At 40.0% G+C, this 16,577-nt stretch overlaps 1 protein-coding gene across 2 annotated transcripts in view; it reads right to left on the bottom strand.

Annotated features, from left to right (window-relative positions):
* Positions 1-16,577, bottom strand: part of LOC138310941 (titin-like) — a 255,773-nt gene that overhangs the window by 16,288 nt on the left and 222,908 nt on the right. For both annotated transcript variants that reach the window (XM_069252300.1, XM_069252301.1), the window contains 23 exons: positions 16,036-16,338; positions 15,092-15,697; positions 14,541-14,843; positions 13,360-13,665; positions 12,811-13,113; positions 11,762-12,067; positions 10,404-10,706; positions 9,396-10,001; positions 8,795-9,100; positions 8,238-8,540; positions 7,569-7,874; positions 6,958-7,254; positions 6,052-6,351; positions 5,432-5,731; positions 4,879-5,184; positions 4,352-4,648; positions 3,757-4,062; positions 3,073-3,369; positions 2,503-2,808; positions 2,069-2,371; positions 1,465-1,767; positions 994-1,296; positions 462-767 (listed from right to left, as the gene is read on the bottom strand). In XM_069252300.1, the coding sequence (XP_069108401.1) occupies positions 462-767; positions 994-1,296; positions 1,465-1,767; positions 2,069-2,371; positions 2,503-2,808; positions 3,073-3,369; positions 3,757-4,062; positions 4,352-4,648; positions 4,879-5,184; positions 5,432-5,731; positions 6,052-6,351; positions 6,958-7,254; positions 7,569-7,874; positions 8,238-8,540; positions 8,795-9,100; positions 9,396-10,001; positions 10,404-10,706; positions 11,762-12,067; positions 12,811-13,113; positions 13,360-13,665; positions 14,541-14,843; positions 15,092-15,697; positions 16,036-16,338 (7,575 nt within the window). The remainder of the gene's footprint in view (positions 1-461; positions 768-993; positions 1,297-1,464; positions 1,768-2,068; positions 2,372-2,502; positions 2,809-3,072; positions 3,370-3,756; positions 4,063-4,351; positions 4,649-4,878; positions 5,185-5,431; positions 5,732-6,051; positions 6,352-6,957; positions 7,255-7,568; positions 7,875-8,237; positions 8,541-8,794; positions 9,101-9,395; positions 10,002-10,403; positions 10,707-11,761; positions 12,068-12,810; positions 13,114-13,359; positions 13,666-14,540; positions 14,844-15,091; positions 15,698-16,035; positions 16,339-16,577) is intronic.

Raw genomic sequence — 16,577 nt, 5'->3', positions numbered from 1 at the left:
ATCACATGGACAAATAATGACACTTCAGGTATGATCATGGATACAGTTCGTCGATAATAAGATCAATTTAATAAAAAAATCTTTAGCTTTCATAATCAACACGTTTGAATATTATGTATAACCAATTGACTCAGGTTAGCTTTTAATTAAGGAGGGTAGAACAGTCTAGTGATGCAGATTACGATAAATTATAAAACCACTTAAACGTCCGATTTAGTTCAACGAATTTCAATCCAAATAAATGTGTGAAAGTTTATGCGTATCTACACCATTCATATTGCAAGGAATTCGCATTCAATTGATATATCCGCGAATGCTAATTTTCGCGAACTTGTTTTGAGATAAAACAGATAAGTAGACGTGAAAGAAAGTTAGTTTATAATACTTTTTCAACAAATTAAAGAGAAAGTTATTTAAGTTAATGCCATTTGTCAATTATGCAATGGTCTGGTCTCTCTTACCAAATTTACTCTTGGGTTTGACAGCACTGTCTGACTCGAGGGGCGGGCTCAGGCCAGCCTCGTTCTCGGCCACCACTCGGAAGTAGTACTCCACGTTCTCGATGAGATTGGATACGTCCAAGGAGAGTTGGTCTGGGGGACAGCGTCCGACACGTAGCCATTTAGGACGACGGGCTTCACTCTTCTCTACCATGTAGGCGGAGATTCGGGAGCCTCCGTCTCTCTCTGGTGGTCGCCATGACAACCGTACGTGATCCTCGGTGATGTCGGAGACATCCAATGGACCGCGGGGAGCAGATGGTTTTTCTGGTAAAAGAAATATTAACATTTTGTTAATGAACATTTCGAAACAATTTTTCAATCAATGATAGTTTTCTTAAATACATGGTTTCATTGTTATATATTGAAAGCTTTGCAAGTTAGCATTTTTATCAAATTTGTTCAAATAAAGGGCTTTATGAAATATCAATGATGGCTGGAAACGATTTAGCATCTTTTAATGCTTTCTCAAAAATAACTCATCAATTCTCACCAATAGTTTTCTTGGTGCTAACTGAAGTGTCAATTTCTCTGGGTTCACCAAGACCGATGGCGTTCTTTGCCCGGACACGGAATCCGTAGCTGTAGTCGTCGATGAGGTTACGAATGGTCAGTGAGTGGACATGGCTCTCGACCTCCTTCACGCGCTGCCACTGGCCAGATTTACCGTCCCTCTGTTCTATCAGGTATCCGGTAACCATAGCGCCTCCGTCGTAACGTGGCCGTTTCCAGCGCAGTGTAGCAGAGTTGTGGCTTACTGGGGATACATCAAGATTCTCAGGTGCTCCAGGTGTCTCTGTGGAGAGAGAGAATGACTGTTAGACTCGCCAGCATTGGAAATTGTTTGCGGACAAGACGGGAAAAGATACTAGAAAGTATCCCATTCTAAAGTGGGAATATAATATTCAATAATCTTTACAATGTAAACACTTTTGTCATCAGCTACCAGTTTAATATTATTTACCTTGAGCACGTTCTGGTGTGACGGCCTTGTCTAGAACAGCCGGCTCGCTGAGTCCTTCCGAGTTCTCGGCGAACACCCTGAAGAGGTAGCTGCGTCCTTCGAGGAGACCCTTCACTGTGTATCCTAGAGTATGTGGTGATACGCTATCTACTCTCACCCATTGGGCGCGACCAGGTTCACGTTTCTCTATACAGTATCGGGTGATCGGGGCACCACCATTGCTGTCAGGGGTAGACCACTCCAAACTGACACTGTCGTCCTTCTTATCAGTAACAATGAAGTCTCTGGGCTTGGATGGCACTTCTGTAATAGTAACAGTACAGTGGGGTTAGAGATGTTCTACAAGGATATACAAGTCTTCTCCCAATGATGAAGGAATCAAAACAAATCTACTGTTTATTAGTAGAACAGTATTCTGGAAACGCATTGCTCCATTCAAATCAAAAAGGGAATTAAACGTTTTTAAATTATGGGAACCAAACCATGTTGTAGAATTACAGTCAACATTAGGTATAATGACCTGACATTTTTTACCATTGTGTTGATATTTGGTGGTTTTACTATGACCGTGACCTTATTTCATCTCCTTTGTCTGCATACTGACCTACTGCACTAACGGCCTTGACAGGACTCCTCAGTTCTGCAGGAGCGCCGACTCCGACCTTGTTCTCAGCGTACACACGGTAGTTATAGTCATGGCCCTTGATAAGGCCTCTAATCGTACACTCGGTCACATCTGGTGGGAGTTTGGTGGCCCGAGACCAGCCTCCCCACTGACAGTCCAGTTTGTCCACAATGTAGCCAGTCAGAGGACTGTTACCGTCCTCTGTGGGTGGTTGCCATGACAACGTCATAGATTCCTTTGTAACCTCCGGTACTTTAAGTCCTCTGGGAGCTCCAGGAACCTCTGTGGATGAGACAATCATCAATAGGTTACAATAAATTATTATTTTAACATCAACTAACGAATATCTTTTTAAATAACAAAGCATCTTATTCTCTGGAAAGACATTTAGAAATCAAGAATTCAAACATTACCTGCAGCACGAGATGGAGTAATGGTTTCATCCATTTCGTTTGGTTTTCCAAGGCCAACCTCATTTTCAGCACAGATGCGGAACTCGTATGGCATTCCCTCTTCCAGGCCTGTGATAGCCTTAGACAGCGTGCGGGCTGGAACCTCAGCGACTGTGGCCCAGCTTCCTGTACGCCTGTTTCTGGCCTGGATGATGTAACGTTTGACCGGAGATCCGCCGTCATCTGTCGGCTCTTTCCATGTCAGTGTGACAGAGTCTGGGGTCACATGACTAGCGTGGATCTTACCCGCTGGTGGTCCTGGTTTTACTGGAAAATGGGAGAAGGAACGAAGTGTCAATAGGTCTTAGACTAGTAAAATGGCTAATGTGCTTTAATCTGATAGGTTGTTATTTATATCTTTGGTAAATGAAGTAGCAGACATCATATTCATGAAACTACACTGCTTTGATAGACATTTGTGGTCAGAGTAATTTGATTTGTTTGCGTCGTGAATTAGAACGATTTCAAATTTATATATGTTTTTAAAACTAGTAAGGGGACTTTGTTCTCTGTTCCCACAATCCCACTTACCAGCCTGTTTCCTGGGTGTGATAGCATCAGACTCGATTGGTTCACTCAGTCCTTCCTCGTTTTCGGCCATCACACGGAAGAAGTACTCAGTACCCTCCCTCAGACCGCTCACAGAAATGGTATTGGAGCGAGTCGAGTCGACCTTGGACCAGTTGAATCTCCATCCTTCACGACGTTCTACAACGTAGCGTTTGATTGGCTTGCCTCCGTCAGATTCGGACGGTTTCCAGGTGAGTGTTGCTGAGTTGGTGGTGACGTTGGAGACTTTGAGAGGCCCAATAGGGGCAGATGGTACACCTATTAAATACAATAGTATTGATTAACCTTCTGATGATATGGGGTCCGACAGATGCTAATGGTTCACATGTTTTAAATATTTGTTTTTAATTCTAAACTTTATTATAACGTTAAGGCAACTACAAGCATATTAATGACATTTTGAAATGTTGAGAATCACATCCATTTTCTGGATGTAACTGGAAAGTACACACATAGGAATGAGCTCAAACTCATTGTATGTAAAGTAAATGTCAGCATTGAATGGAAAGGAGTGAATCTTGATGATCCTTCGATAAATGGCATTAGGAATTGCAACAGAGTATGTGGTGGTATTGTTGTGGATGGTACAAAATGTCAGAGACTTGTACTGTGAATCTGATAGAAACATTGAGAAGGGAAACTTACTGAATGGACTCTTTGGTTTGAATTGTTCATCACTCTGTAGTGGTTCAGAACTTCCGATCTTGTTCTCGGCCTTAACCCTGACCAGATAGCTCATCTTTTCACTCAGACCGGTCATCTTGTACGAGGTGTTGGTGGCACGGACACGGTCCACTGGGGACCATGTGGATTTCCAGTCTTCCTTCCTCTCGATGGAGTAGTGTGTGATGGGAGAACCGCCATCGTACTGGCTGTGGTTCCACGAGATGTTGGCGGAACTCTTCTGGATGTTAGAAATTTCCAGTGGTCCTTCTGGTGCAGATGGTACGGCTGTAAACAAAATTTTATCATTAACATGATTCAATGAGACAATGGTTACTTTACAAAATAGAGAGTTATCTTTTAAATAACTTCACAAGTGTATTCAGTGCTGCTGACTATATTGTGTATAAGTGTTTAGATTATTGGGTGTTTATCTAAAAAAACATTTCATAAATTTTAGAAAAGGCTATAATGTCAGAAGCAGCTCTCTTGTGAAAATCTGTATTTCATCATCATTGTACATCATCATTGCAAAGCAGTTTGCAGTATTGTTATGTACAGATTCAACATTACTCACTGAGTATTGGTTTTGGAGACGTTGGCTTGGTAACAGCTTTTTCTCCAACACCGACAGAATTCTCTGCCGCCACACCGAACACATATTTCTTGTTGTGGTCGAGTTTCGTAACATTGTGGTGACCGCGGTACGGTTCTACTGTGGCCAGTTCCCTCCAGGTGTCGCTGTCTTCGTCCTTCATGTACACACGGTACTGTTTGATGCGTGATCCGCCATCACTTGCTGGCTGTGTCCAGTCTATGCCGATCTCGCCCTCGCTAACCCTGCCAATATTGGCGTTAGGAATGCCAGGTGGTGCTGTAATGACATCAAATTCTTCATTTAATTTCATAAACATGCATTTTTTTTTAAAATTAATACCTTGACACAAAATGTTTCATAGATATTTTTTTCTTACAGGAAGGAGTGGAATACTAGAAATATACACTTTTTTTCAAATATTGGTCAACAAAAACAGAAATTTGATGAAATCAGATACATTCCAAAGCATTTTAATATGAAACAACAAAGAAAAAAGGCTTCTTTACATAGAATCTTCTTGGGTTTGACTCCATTGGGACCCTCTAGGGGAGGACTTTCACCCTCGGCGTTGACGGCACGAATCCTGAAGTAGTACTCATTATCCACGACGAGGTTGGTGACTGTGAATTTGTTGACTCCGGGTTCTACCTGACCGGCTTTACCCCACATGGAGCGACGGACCTCACGCACTTCAATGGTGTAGTGGGTGATGGGAGTACCACCATCTTTCTCTGATGGTCGCCAGGCGAGGTCAACAGAGTTAGCTGTGATGTTTGAGGTTTGCAGAGGTCCAACAGGTGCTGAAGGCTTGTCTGTGGAGGTGAAGGTCAAAGAGTGTGATTATAATCGTGGAGGTGAAGGTCACAAGCATTTATGAAATATGCCAATAATGATTATAAATATCAGTTTACTAATATTCTAAAAGATTGAACTGATATTATCTTATCGAACCACATTTACTTATCAAACCATTATAAGAAAGAAGAATGTATCTATTTCGTTAGATGACTTTCATTAGAAAAATAATTCTCCAATGAGTATAGAATATCTAGTACTTACCATATGGACTCTTGACCATTACTGGTTTGGGAGTTTCCAGAGGAAGTCCCTGTCCGATCTTGTTGACCGCTGACACCCTAAAGAAGAACTCAGACCCTTCGGTCAATTTCTTGATTAAGATGTTCAGGTTGGCCGTACGGTCAACGAATGTCCAGACGGACCTCATCAGATCGCGACGTTCTACGACGTAGCTGGTGATGGGTGATCCACCGTCTGTTTCTGGCTCATTCCATTCCAGGCTGATAGTGTCATGTGACAATGCCTTAGCAACAAACGGCTCTGTTGGGGGTCCAGGAACACCTGTAAACGGGATATACCATTATCCGTTACCATGGAAACAAAGTACGGTAAATTTATCTTGACTTATGGCATGTTTACTTATCAATGGTATTCCATACTATTCTCTCTCAGGTCAAGAGGAAAGTTCTCAGTCTTAACTCTTTGTAATTGAAGATGGTTTTCAGGGTATTATTTGGGGAAAAAAATCTTACCGGAAAATCACCTCACTAACCCGAGTTGACATGAAATAGATAGATGAATTTATTTCTTATTCCAAAAATGTTATTGAATCTTAAGCATCTTGATTGAGTTTGACATCATCAATGTTTATCTAAACTTACGGAGCTCCTTGGATGGTGTGATGTGATCAGACTCCAAATATTTGCCAGCTCCGACGCGGTTGATAGCACACACGCGGAACTTGTATGTCTTTCCTGTCGTGAGACGTTTGACACGAAGTATCGTTGTCCTTGCGTCTGTTGAGTCCACCTCTGACCACGGCTGATCCATGGACCAGATTTCCACCTTGTAGGATGTGATGGGGGCGCCACCGTCATTTATTGGTGACAACCATGTCAAGGTCACGCTCGTCTCGTCAAGGTCACTGTGACGGAGAGGGCCCTTAGGCTCATCCGGCACAGCTGTAAACAGACATAACATATTATTGGTGCTGGATGAATTTTCAAGATTTCAAATTTCATTGATTTTTTTGGGCAGTATTATCGCTTACAAAATATAAAAATTGATAGAGTCTTCATACACATTTTATGGTAAGATATAAGACAATGTCTTACAAAAACTAATCAACCTCGAAACAGTTAGGGATGAAGTCAAATTCAAATTTTAAAGCTTGACCCAAGCAATCATGATACCGGGTAATTATGTAAAGGGATTGGACTAGACTGATCATAGGTGACCAGCTAGCTCTATTGGTAGGATATTTGGCTAGTGTTTGGAGGTCTAAGATATTGGCTAGTGTTTGGAGGTCCCAGTTTCCCACTGATCATAAGTAACCAGCTAGCTCTATTGGTAGAATATTTGGCTAGTGTTTGGAGGTCCCAGTTTCCCACTGATCATAAGTAACCAGCTAGCTCTATTGGTAGAATATTTGGCTAGTGTTTGGAGGTCCCAGTTTCCCACTGATCATAAGTAACCAGCTAGCAAAGTATTTACAAACGTTAATATAGGAATTGCTCTAGAACATTTGCAGTATCAATAGTTCTGTCCATCTGTAATGGACCACTTACTGGCTTCTGGCGAGAGAACGATCGGCTGGATGGTTTCTACAAAAGGACTTTGTCCCTCGTCATTAGAGGCTGACACGCGGAAGAAATACTCCATGTTGACACGGAGATTCATGATGTTACAAGATGTAGATTTCTCCGTACACTCCTTCATCCAGGAGCCATATTTCTTCTCACGGCGTTCTATCTGGTAGCTCTTGATAGGCAGTCCACCATTGTCTTCAGGCTCGAGCCAGGTCAGTCTGAGTGACGCTGATCTCATGTCAGACGCTTCAAGGTTCCTTGGAGCAGATGGTGGTTCTGGGGGGAAAGGAGATTATTGTAAATGCTTTCTTAGTTATATAGATACAGTTTGCATTCTTACTGATATGCTATCAACATGTTTGTATTACCTGCGAATAAAATGGGGAAAAATGTAAAACAAAATAATCTATATAGCTTATTTCTGTTAGTGAAAAAATTATCTCCCCTTAAATCAGTATCAAGGAGAAAATTAAACAACTATAAAGTCTACCCACTTTGATCCTTTACTTACAATATGGTAGAGGTGTAAGAAGCGATTATCAAACTGAAACTATAACTGTTGGAGATATATAACCTGACTGTAGACTTACTGTATGGACTCTTTGGTTTAATTGAGGTGTCGCCCTCCAGTGGTTTGGAGTTCCCGGCCGCGTTAACAGCGATGATCTGTACGTGGTACTCCTGTCCTTCCCGTAGGTTAGAGAGGGTGTAGGTCAACGTGTCATCGCTCACCTCGCCCGCGCGTGTCCAAGACATCCGCCAGCCTTCCCGCATCTCCACAACATAGGCAGTGATGGGGGAACCGCCGTCGGACTTACTTGGTTGCCAAGCGATGGTGCCGGATGATTTTGTAACATCACTGACAAGTACAGGACCAACTGGGGGTGATGGTGGACCTGAAACAGGAAAAACATAAGTCTCTATCATACATATATCAGAAAGTGAAGACGTGATACATTGTATAAGTACGGTAGCTATTTCTAACGTGATAATGTAATACATTCAAATGTACATTTTTACTTTGCATCGTGATATAAATCTCAATTTAATTTTCATATAATGAGAGTGCTAAACTTTTGAACGCTTGTCAGGAATTAATAATACACACAATCCTTATACACACAATCCTTAGTACTAACTAAAGCATTAACCAGTATTAACAAAACATAGCTATAAAATCTTTAGGACTAAAAATACAACAGAGAATCATTACATTATAGCTTTTCCACAATTCTAAGTCGGCCTAATCTGTTACTTACTGATTGGCTTAGCAATGGTTGTTCCCTTGGTAGTAGCAGCCTTCTCGCTCACACCGACATCATTCTCAGCTTCCACAGCGAAGAAATAGGTCTCCTCGATGGCCAGATTATTGATAGTCGTGATGGTGGTGAAACGATCGACAGACGTGATCTTTCTCCAGCTACTGGCCTTTTCTGTCTTCTGGTAGACGTGGTAACGGTTGATGCGTGACCCTCCGTCACTGTCCGGTGCACGCCACTCAAGTGTGGCAGATGATTTTACAACGTCGGTAACTCTAACATTCTCAGGACAAGATGGTACACCTGCAATATAGATAGTAAAATGTTATAAGGATGCCTAAACAGTGATGGTTTCCAATTCATAGATTGGTCTGAAAACATTGTGTTATTATAATTCTTTCCGGTAATTGTGTCACAATTATTTTAGTAATATTTGACAATCATTCTATGTATAGGAATGCCTTAATAATAGTTTTATTTAGAATTTTGATGTCTTGAACTTTATTAAATGTAAAGTTCTAAATATAGTCTAACCAACACAGTACTAAACAACTTACTGAGTTTCTTAGATGGTTTGGCCGTGTCTGTAGAGGTCAGCGGTGGACCTTGACCTTCACTGTTGACTGCACTGACCCTGAACGCGTACTCGTAACCGATCTGTAGACCATGTACGAGATGATGAAGAACGTCGGGTTTGACCTCGGCGGACTTTGTCCAGTAGGTACGTTTGACATCCCGATATTCGACAATGTAGGCGGTCAGGGGTTTTCCGCCATCACTAGTTGGTGGTTGCCAGGAGACCTCGGCAGAGGTGTGGTTTACACTGCCGATCTTCATAGGACCCTCGGGGGCAGACGGCAGACCTGTTGTTATAATAACAAACAATCAATACAATATTTACATGTCTCTATTGGGGAAGTGTCCATTGACATGTATTTCAAACAAATAACTTTGATATCATGCCGCTAACAATGCCCATCATTCTATAGAAGGATTTTATAATTCGGTTTGGTTTATTTAGGTTTAACATCCTATTAACAGCCAAACTAGGGTCAATTTAGGGCAGACAATTTTACAAAGAGCAGACTTTATTTTTATGTACGGTCACTTTTGATAAAGAGAGGGTGCATACAAAGCATTCGTTTGGCTCAGACTTACCGTACGGACTCTTGATAAGAACGGGCTCATCCAGAGTGAGAGGTTCACTGACGCCGTGTTTGTTCTCGGCCGAGACCCGGAACAGATACTCGCAGTTGAGAGAGAGGTTCTGAGCACAGTACGTTGTGATGTTGGGGTTTATTTTGTCAATGCTCTTCCACATGACGCGAGATTTTTCCTTCATCTCGATGATGTAGTTCTTCAGTGGTGATCCACCGTCGTCTACTGGTGGGCGCCATTCGATGGTGGCTGAGTTCAGTGAGATATCGTACACAGACATTGGACCCTGAGGTTTGGATGGTGGACCTGCTGGTCGGCGAGGCGTGAAGTAGTCAGAGTCCAGCGGTTTACTGGCTCCAACCTTATTCACAGCCATCACCCTGAACATGTACTGTTGTCCCTCCATAAGGTCAGTCACATGGTAATCCTTACGATATTTATCCACTATCTCCACATTCCTCCAGGTGTTTCCATCCTCGGACACTTGGATCTGGTACGATGTGATCGGACTTCCTCCGTCATCCTTGGGTGGATGCCAGTTCAAGGTCACAGCGTTCGACTTCTCTTCAGAGAATCTGATTGGTCCAACTGGAGAAGCTGGTTCACCTATCAAATGGAAGATTATTTATATCTTAATAACACTACTTTTCTAGAAATAATGAATTAAATATCACTATACACCCAAATTTTACATTCAAAATAAGATCTTTAAATAAAGCTAATTTTTTTTATCTAGATTGCATTTTTTTCTCATATGTATCTCAACATCGTTTGATGTTTTATTTTGGAAATGACACATAATCACTTAACTAACATATATAAATAAATTCATTATCATAGAAAAGGAAACAAAGTTATTAACGTTAGTAAGACTCACAACAAAAAGCTAAATATTAATCACAACTAAATAATCAATATATCAATTCTGTTAATGAACCCACACTTTAAGCTTAAACATATTTGCAATATAAAAGATTTTGAAGTCTGAACACAGTTTGCTCTTCGGACCTGCAGGTTTATATGGAATAACGGCATCAGCAGATTCAAGCGGTTCGCTAAGTCCCTCGTCGTTGATAGCAAAGACACGGAACATGTACTCATTTCCCTCGAGTAGATTCTGAACACAGTATGTTGTGATATGTGGGCGGACTTCATCGACGTACACCCACACGGTACGTCGTCTGTCACGCCGCTCCAATTTGTACCCAGTGAGCGTCAATCCGCCCAGATCTTTGGGTGGCGACCAGTTGAGTACGACGGATGTCTGTTTGATTTCTGATATGACGAGATCCCTCGGGGACGAAGGCTTGGCTGTAAATTTGAAGGTACTGCTAGGTTAGTAACGTTATCGACAGCAGTTTACTGTGATAGCCTTGTAGTGTGATTTTAGTCTGTCAGTAGCTAGCCAGCGAAAACTCTAACATGTAGCTCCTTAGGTTGTTAATCAACTGAAAACCAACTTATTCTAGCATGCAATTTAACTTCGCGTTTCGAGTGATAAGACTTTCCGAAAATTCATTGACACAAAATCTATTCAAATTCCTTCAGGAGTTTTTAAACTGTTAATCACGAAATTAAGTTGACGTGACAATTTTGTTAGACAATAAAGCATGAAAATAAGTTGGCTAACAGTAACTAGATAATTTTTGTTTTTAATATGGCAAAGCCACAATCATCAATCCCAATGTTAAAACTAGAGACAATATCCATAGATACAGCTTCTTGGATCTTGTAACAAAGTATGTCCAAAGAAAACAAAGAACTTTTTATTAATTCAAATGCCATCAGAATATTTTAAAAATATTTTTAGTTTATGTATATAATTTTGAAAATTATCAGATATTGGGAATGTTCCTATAAGAAGCATATCTATGAAACTAGTACAGTATTCATAAATCAATTTAATAAAAATACAATATTCACTACAACTTAAACACTTAACATGCAAAATGAAAAAATTAAAATTTATTTATAATGGTTAAAAAATTAATTTAAAAAGGTTAAAAATAAAATTGTTATAATCTAATAATGAACTAATTTTCATTAAGTGAAGAAGGCATTTTCTCGATTTTTACAAAAACAAATTAACAAAATGAATAGTTAATGAATAGTTAAATAATCACACTTGTTGTGTTAGCTTGTTATAAGTTACTTAAAAGCTGCAATAGTTATTAATATATAGTCAGACCTCTATCACCCCTAGACTTACTTGTATATAGTCAAAACTATACTTATCAGCAAAATAGGTTGGTGAACGTTTGTAATGTTTTTTTTAATTTGATCTTCTAGAAAGTGTTCAAATGAACATATAACACCAACCCATTTCACAGACATATACAATGGAAAGTACATGCAATATCGCTTACCAAACTGGCTCTTTGGAACAACATTGGCAGATGTTTCCAACCAATCAGAGCGTCCGATGGCATTTTCTGCACACACTTGGAACATGTATTCCTGGTTTTCCTTCAAGTGTTCTACGACAAGCGTATGTTCTCTAGGTCCAACCTTTCCGCATGGCGACCATGTTGATTTCCAGCTCTCGCGTTTCTCCACGATATAGCGTGTGATCGGAGATCCTCCGTCGTCGGGGGATGTGTTCCAGGTCAAGGTCACCTGGTTTTTACGAATGTCAGTGGCTTCCAATGGGGCACCTGGTGGGGCTGGTCTCTCTGTCGGAGACAAAAAATTTAAATTGTTTAGAAATTTCATGTAGGGATATTTTCTCACTATAAATTGTCTTCCTTTAAATGATGTACTGATTTTTTTAACCTATATTGTATATAATTAGGTATGTAGGTATGTGTTCTCACTATAAATTGTCATCCTTTAAATGATGTACTGATTTTTTTAACCTATATTGTATATAATTAGGTATGTAGTATGTGTTTCTCACTATAAATTGTCTTCCTTTAAATGATGTACTGATTTTTTAACCTATATTGTATATAATTAGGTATGTAGGTATGTGTTCTCACTATAAATTGTCTTCCTTTAAATGATGTACTGATTTTTTAACCTATATTGTATATAATTAGGTATGTTGATACTACCTATGTAAGCACTATCTTAATTGAAACATACATTCTGATGGTGAACCATTATTCTATCAAGGTCTATATGAGATTTATTATGTACAACAATATACAAATTCTCCAGAAAAAGAAATCCCCTTTGATAAAACAATACCCAAAAGTGCTTCCTCTGTATAAAGTACACCTATAAGACACTCATCAACCCCATTAGGTGCAATTTACTGTTACAGCATTGACCTGTCTATAAAGGACACCTGTCTATAAAGGACATATTTCTATAAAGGACACCTGTCTATAAAGGACACCTGTCTATAAAGGACATTTTGCTATCCTTTAGTGTCCTTTATAGACAGGTTAGACTGTAAGATATTTACACATACCTTTTGGTTTGGCTCCTTTGATTGATTTGTCGGCCTTGCTTACATCGCCGACTCCAGCCTCATTCTCAGCAGACACACCGAAGTAGTACTCGACACCTTCTCTCAGTCCACTGATGGTATTTGTATTCTCGTAGGCGTCAACCTTAGCAACCTTCGTCCAATCAGAAGGTGAGCCTTCAGCCTTCATTACATGGTAATGAGTGATCTTTGACCCTCCGTCCGAGGACGGGGCTCCCCAGGTGATGGTCGCGAATGTGTCACCTGATTTGGACAGACGCACAAACAATGGTGGTCCGGGAGGTGCTGTTATATAAAAATAATTCAATTACATCAAGTATAGTCAGTTTCATATTTATACTATGTCATATCATATGATTGATATGAAATATCAGTAAGTGTCAACTTAAGTAAAGTCAGTTTCATATTATTCAATACACAGAGGAACCTAAAGATAACAAACATTGTTTGATTTAATTTCATTTCAGAAAGTACAAAGAATTGTAATTCATCCTTTCACTCTATAATGGTATGTCATTGAGACAAACTTACATATCTTCTTCTTTGGTTTGATTGGCTGCATGGCTGTGAGCGGTGCACTTTGACCTTCAGCGTTGACAGCGATGACCCTGAAGAGGTACTCGTTGCCGGACGTTAGTCCTGTAGCGGTGAAGTCTGTGATTGGAGGTTTGGTAGTACCAACCTTACTCCAGGTGCTGCGTCGTACATCTCTCATCTCGACAACGTACTCGGTGATGGGAGAACCTCCGTCCTCTCGTGGTGGTTTCCATGACAACTCACAGGAGCTGTCTGTCACGTTAGAAATGTTCAGAGGTCCAAGAGGAGATTCTGGTTTGTCTAAAATTATCGAAAATTCAGAAAAATTATTACTTGAAAGGACTAGATATGATAATGGCTCTTTTTGGCCCCTAAATCTACCAAATTTCAAATTAAGTATCTAGAAATTAAGTCGCTGCGTTTGAAATATTGAATACGCCCCTGATAAAAACTTAATGATATTTTTGTTGACAAAAAGTATGTTTTTGCTATATAACCATGGTAACATTGCATAAATTATGCAAATTTGAAAATTTGGTCAATTTTGGCATATTTGTTGACAGTTTTTCTTTTAAAAACAATAGAGCGCAACCTAGAACAAACTTTATATTTTAAGGGAATTAGCAGACACGTAGAATACATCATTTTGAGAAATATAAAGTTTGTTCTAGAATGCGCTCTATGTTAACTAGAAGAAAAACTGCATAAAAAAGGCCAATTTTGATGAAATTTTCACATTTTGCATAATTTATGTATAATAAAAATGGTTGCCATGGCAACTAGAAATGTTATATTACCTAATAGCACTATCAAATATGTCAGGTATGTAGTTAAGATTTGAAATGCAAAATTCACATCTTGAAATAAAGGACTTTGAAAAATAGCGGATTTGGGGGCCACAAAAAACCCTTACCATACCTAGTCCTTTTGACAAGAACATGCCAGACTTTCATTTTATTCTCATATATCTAGGTACATTTGTACAATGTGTAAATGATAACATACTATAAATTTTTAAAGCTTAACTTATCTGTACTTTCTGTACTCTCATTTTGCTTAAACAAAAAGCACTTCAAAAATTCCTCTTAAACTATATTTTTTTATTTCTGAATAATGTAATCCATCCTGTTCTATTACTATGACCTTTGACCCTACAACTGACCCATAATACTTACTGTAGGGGCTCTTGGCCATGTAGGTCTGGTCAGACTCCAGAGCTGGACCCTTGCCGACCTTGTTGACAGCGGTGATACGGAATCCGTACTCTGTACCTTCTACAAGTTTGTCAGCGACACAGGAGAGTTCGTCGGCTGAGACCTGGGCGACAGGCGTCCAGGTAGTACGACGAGCGTCGCGTTTCTCGATGATGTAGCCAGTGATCGGTGATCCGCCATCAGTAGTAGGGACATTCCAGGAGATTCCTAAAGATGTCCTGTCGGGGTTGGTCACCTGTAGGGACCTCGGCTTACCTGGCACAGCTAAAAATAGAAACAGCTCATTAAATCAGAACAGCAAATATAGCTATGAAATTTACAAAACTTGTTATTTATAATTTGCTTCATTATATTCTTAAAACTAACAGTAAGTGAATAATTCATTTTTGTTAGTTTATTGAATAATGATTTTTTAACCTATCACTTACGGAAAAATATAGAAGAACATAAATACAATAATAAAGTTATAATTGTTGAAACATAGTTGTGTCTAGAGTCCATTTTTAACTCACTTGCTGGTTTCTCAATTGTTGTTGCGTCAGATTCCAGTGGAGCACTTGGTCCCACGCTGTTGACGGCTGACACACGGAAGAAATATTTCTTGCCGGAGAGTAGACTCTGTGGTCGTAGATTTGTCGTGTACTTATCAGTCTTGCCAATCTTGGTCCATTCCTCGCCATCAGTGCTAGCCTCCACGATGTATTCAAGGACAGGCGAGCCACCATCTTTGTCAGCTGGGCGCCATGTGAGGTAGGCAGACGTCTCGTCAACGTCGCGGACTTCCAGCGGCCCTCTAGGAGAACTGGGCACATCAGCGGGACGTTTGGGCTTGGCAGGTTCCTTACTTTCCAAGGCTGGACCAACGCCTTCTTCATTTTCAGCAGAAACACGGAAGAGATATTCCTTGTTTTCTGTGAGGTTTTGTATGCAGTACGTAAGAATGCTTGGCTCGGTACGTCCAACCTTGGTCCAGGTCATGCGCTTTGCGTCACGCTGTTCCACGATATATCCAGACAGTGGTCGTCCGCCGTCAGACAGCGGGGGACGCCAGGTGATCGTCACCGATGTGGCTGTGATATCCGAGTATTTCATCGGGCCCTCAGGGGCATCAGGCACAGCTGGGGGTAAAAATCAACATAGTTACGATATATCAACAGCTGATTTCACAATGTTATTTTTTCAAATGTCAAGTCTATTGGACACAGTTATAAATTTAAATCTTTGTAAAATGTAGAAGGCTACAGTTCAGCTTTGGTGTGCGAGAACTTATAAGCCAAGTCATATGAAATCAGAGTTTAGTTCTACAAATAAAGCAATGCCCTTCCATCTCGAGATTAATGTCATTATCTGAACATTTCTATACCGGATAAGTTCAATCCTACTAGTAACAGAAGTGAGGGTGCATAAAATGTAATAAGTATTCAATTGTAAACAGGACTAGATGAACAGAACTTACAGAACTGGCTCTTGGGAGTAACCCTGTCAGACTCCAGTGCGTCAGATTTGCCGACGGCATTTTCAGCTATCACTCGGAAGATGTACTCTTTCTGTTCACGCAGGTTCTGGGCACAGTATGTAAAGATATCGGCGTTAACTTTACCGACCTCAGTCCAGCGGAACATGGTCGCTTCCTTCATTTCAACGATATAGTTTGTGATTGGTGAACCACCATCGCTGTTGCTAGGCAACCAGGAGAGAGTAACTTCCTTCTTCTGGATGTTACTGAATTGGATTGGCCCAACAGGTGGTGAAGGTCTCTCTATAGAATTATAAAATATTGATTCATTAATTTATAAATGAAAATTTTATTTCTATTTCTAATTTATAAATGAAAATTTTATTTCTATTTCTCAACTTGATATAAAGCAGGAAGTCTAAATCATGGTAGTCATTTTGACTCCCTCCCACAAAAAAAAATTCATGGCAGAGGCATGATTTTTAACATTCATATTGATTTATGTATCCTAAAGTATGAATTATAAATTCTCTAACACCACT

This window comes from Argopecten irradians, chromosome 16 (genome assembly GCF_041381155.1).
Source record: "Argopecten irradians isolate NY chromosome 16, Ai_NY, whole genome shotgun sequence".
In the NCBI taxonomy this organism is placed as follows: domain Eukaryota; kingdom Metazoa; phylum Mollusca; class Bivalvia; order Pectinida; family Pectinidae; genus Argopecten; species Argopecten irradians.
Note: the sequence above shows the minus strand (reverse complement) of the source record. Positions and strands in the feature narration are given on the sequence as shown.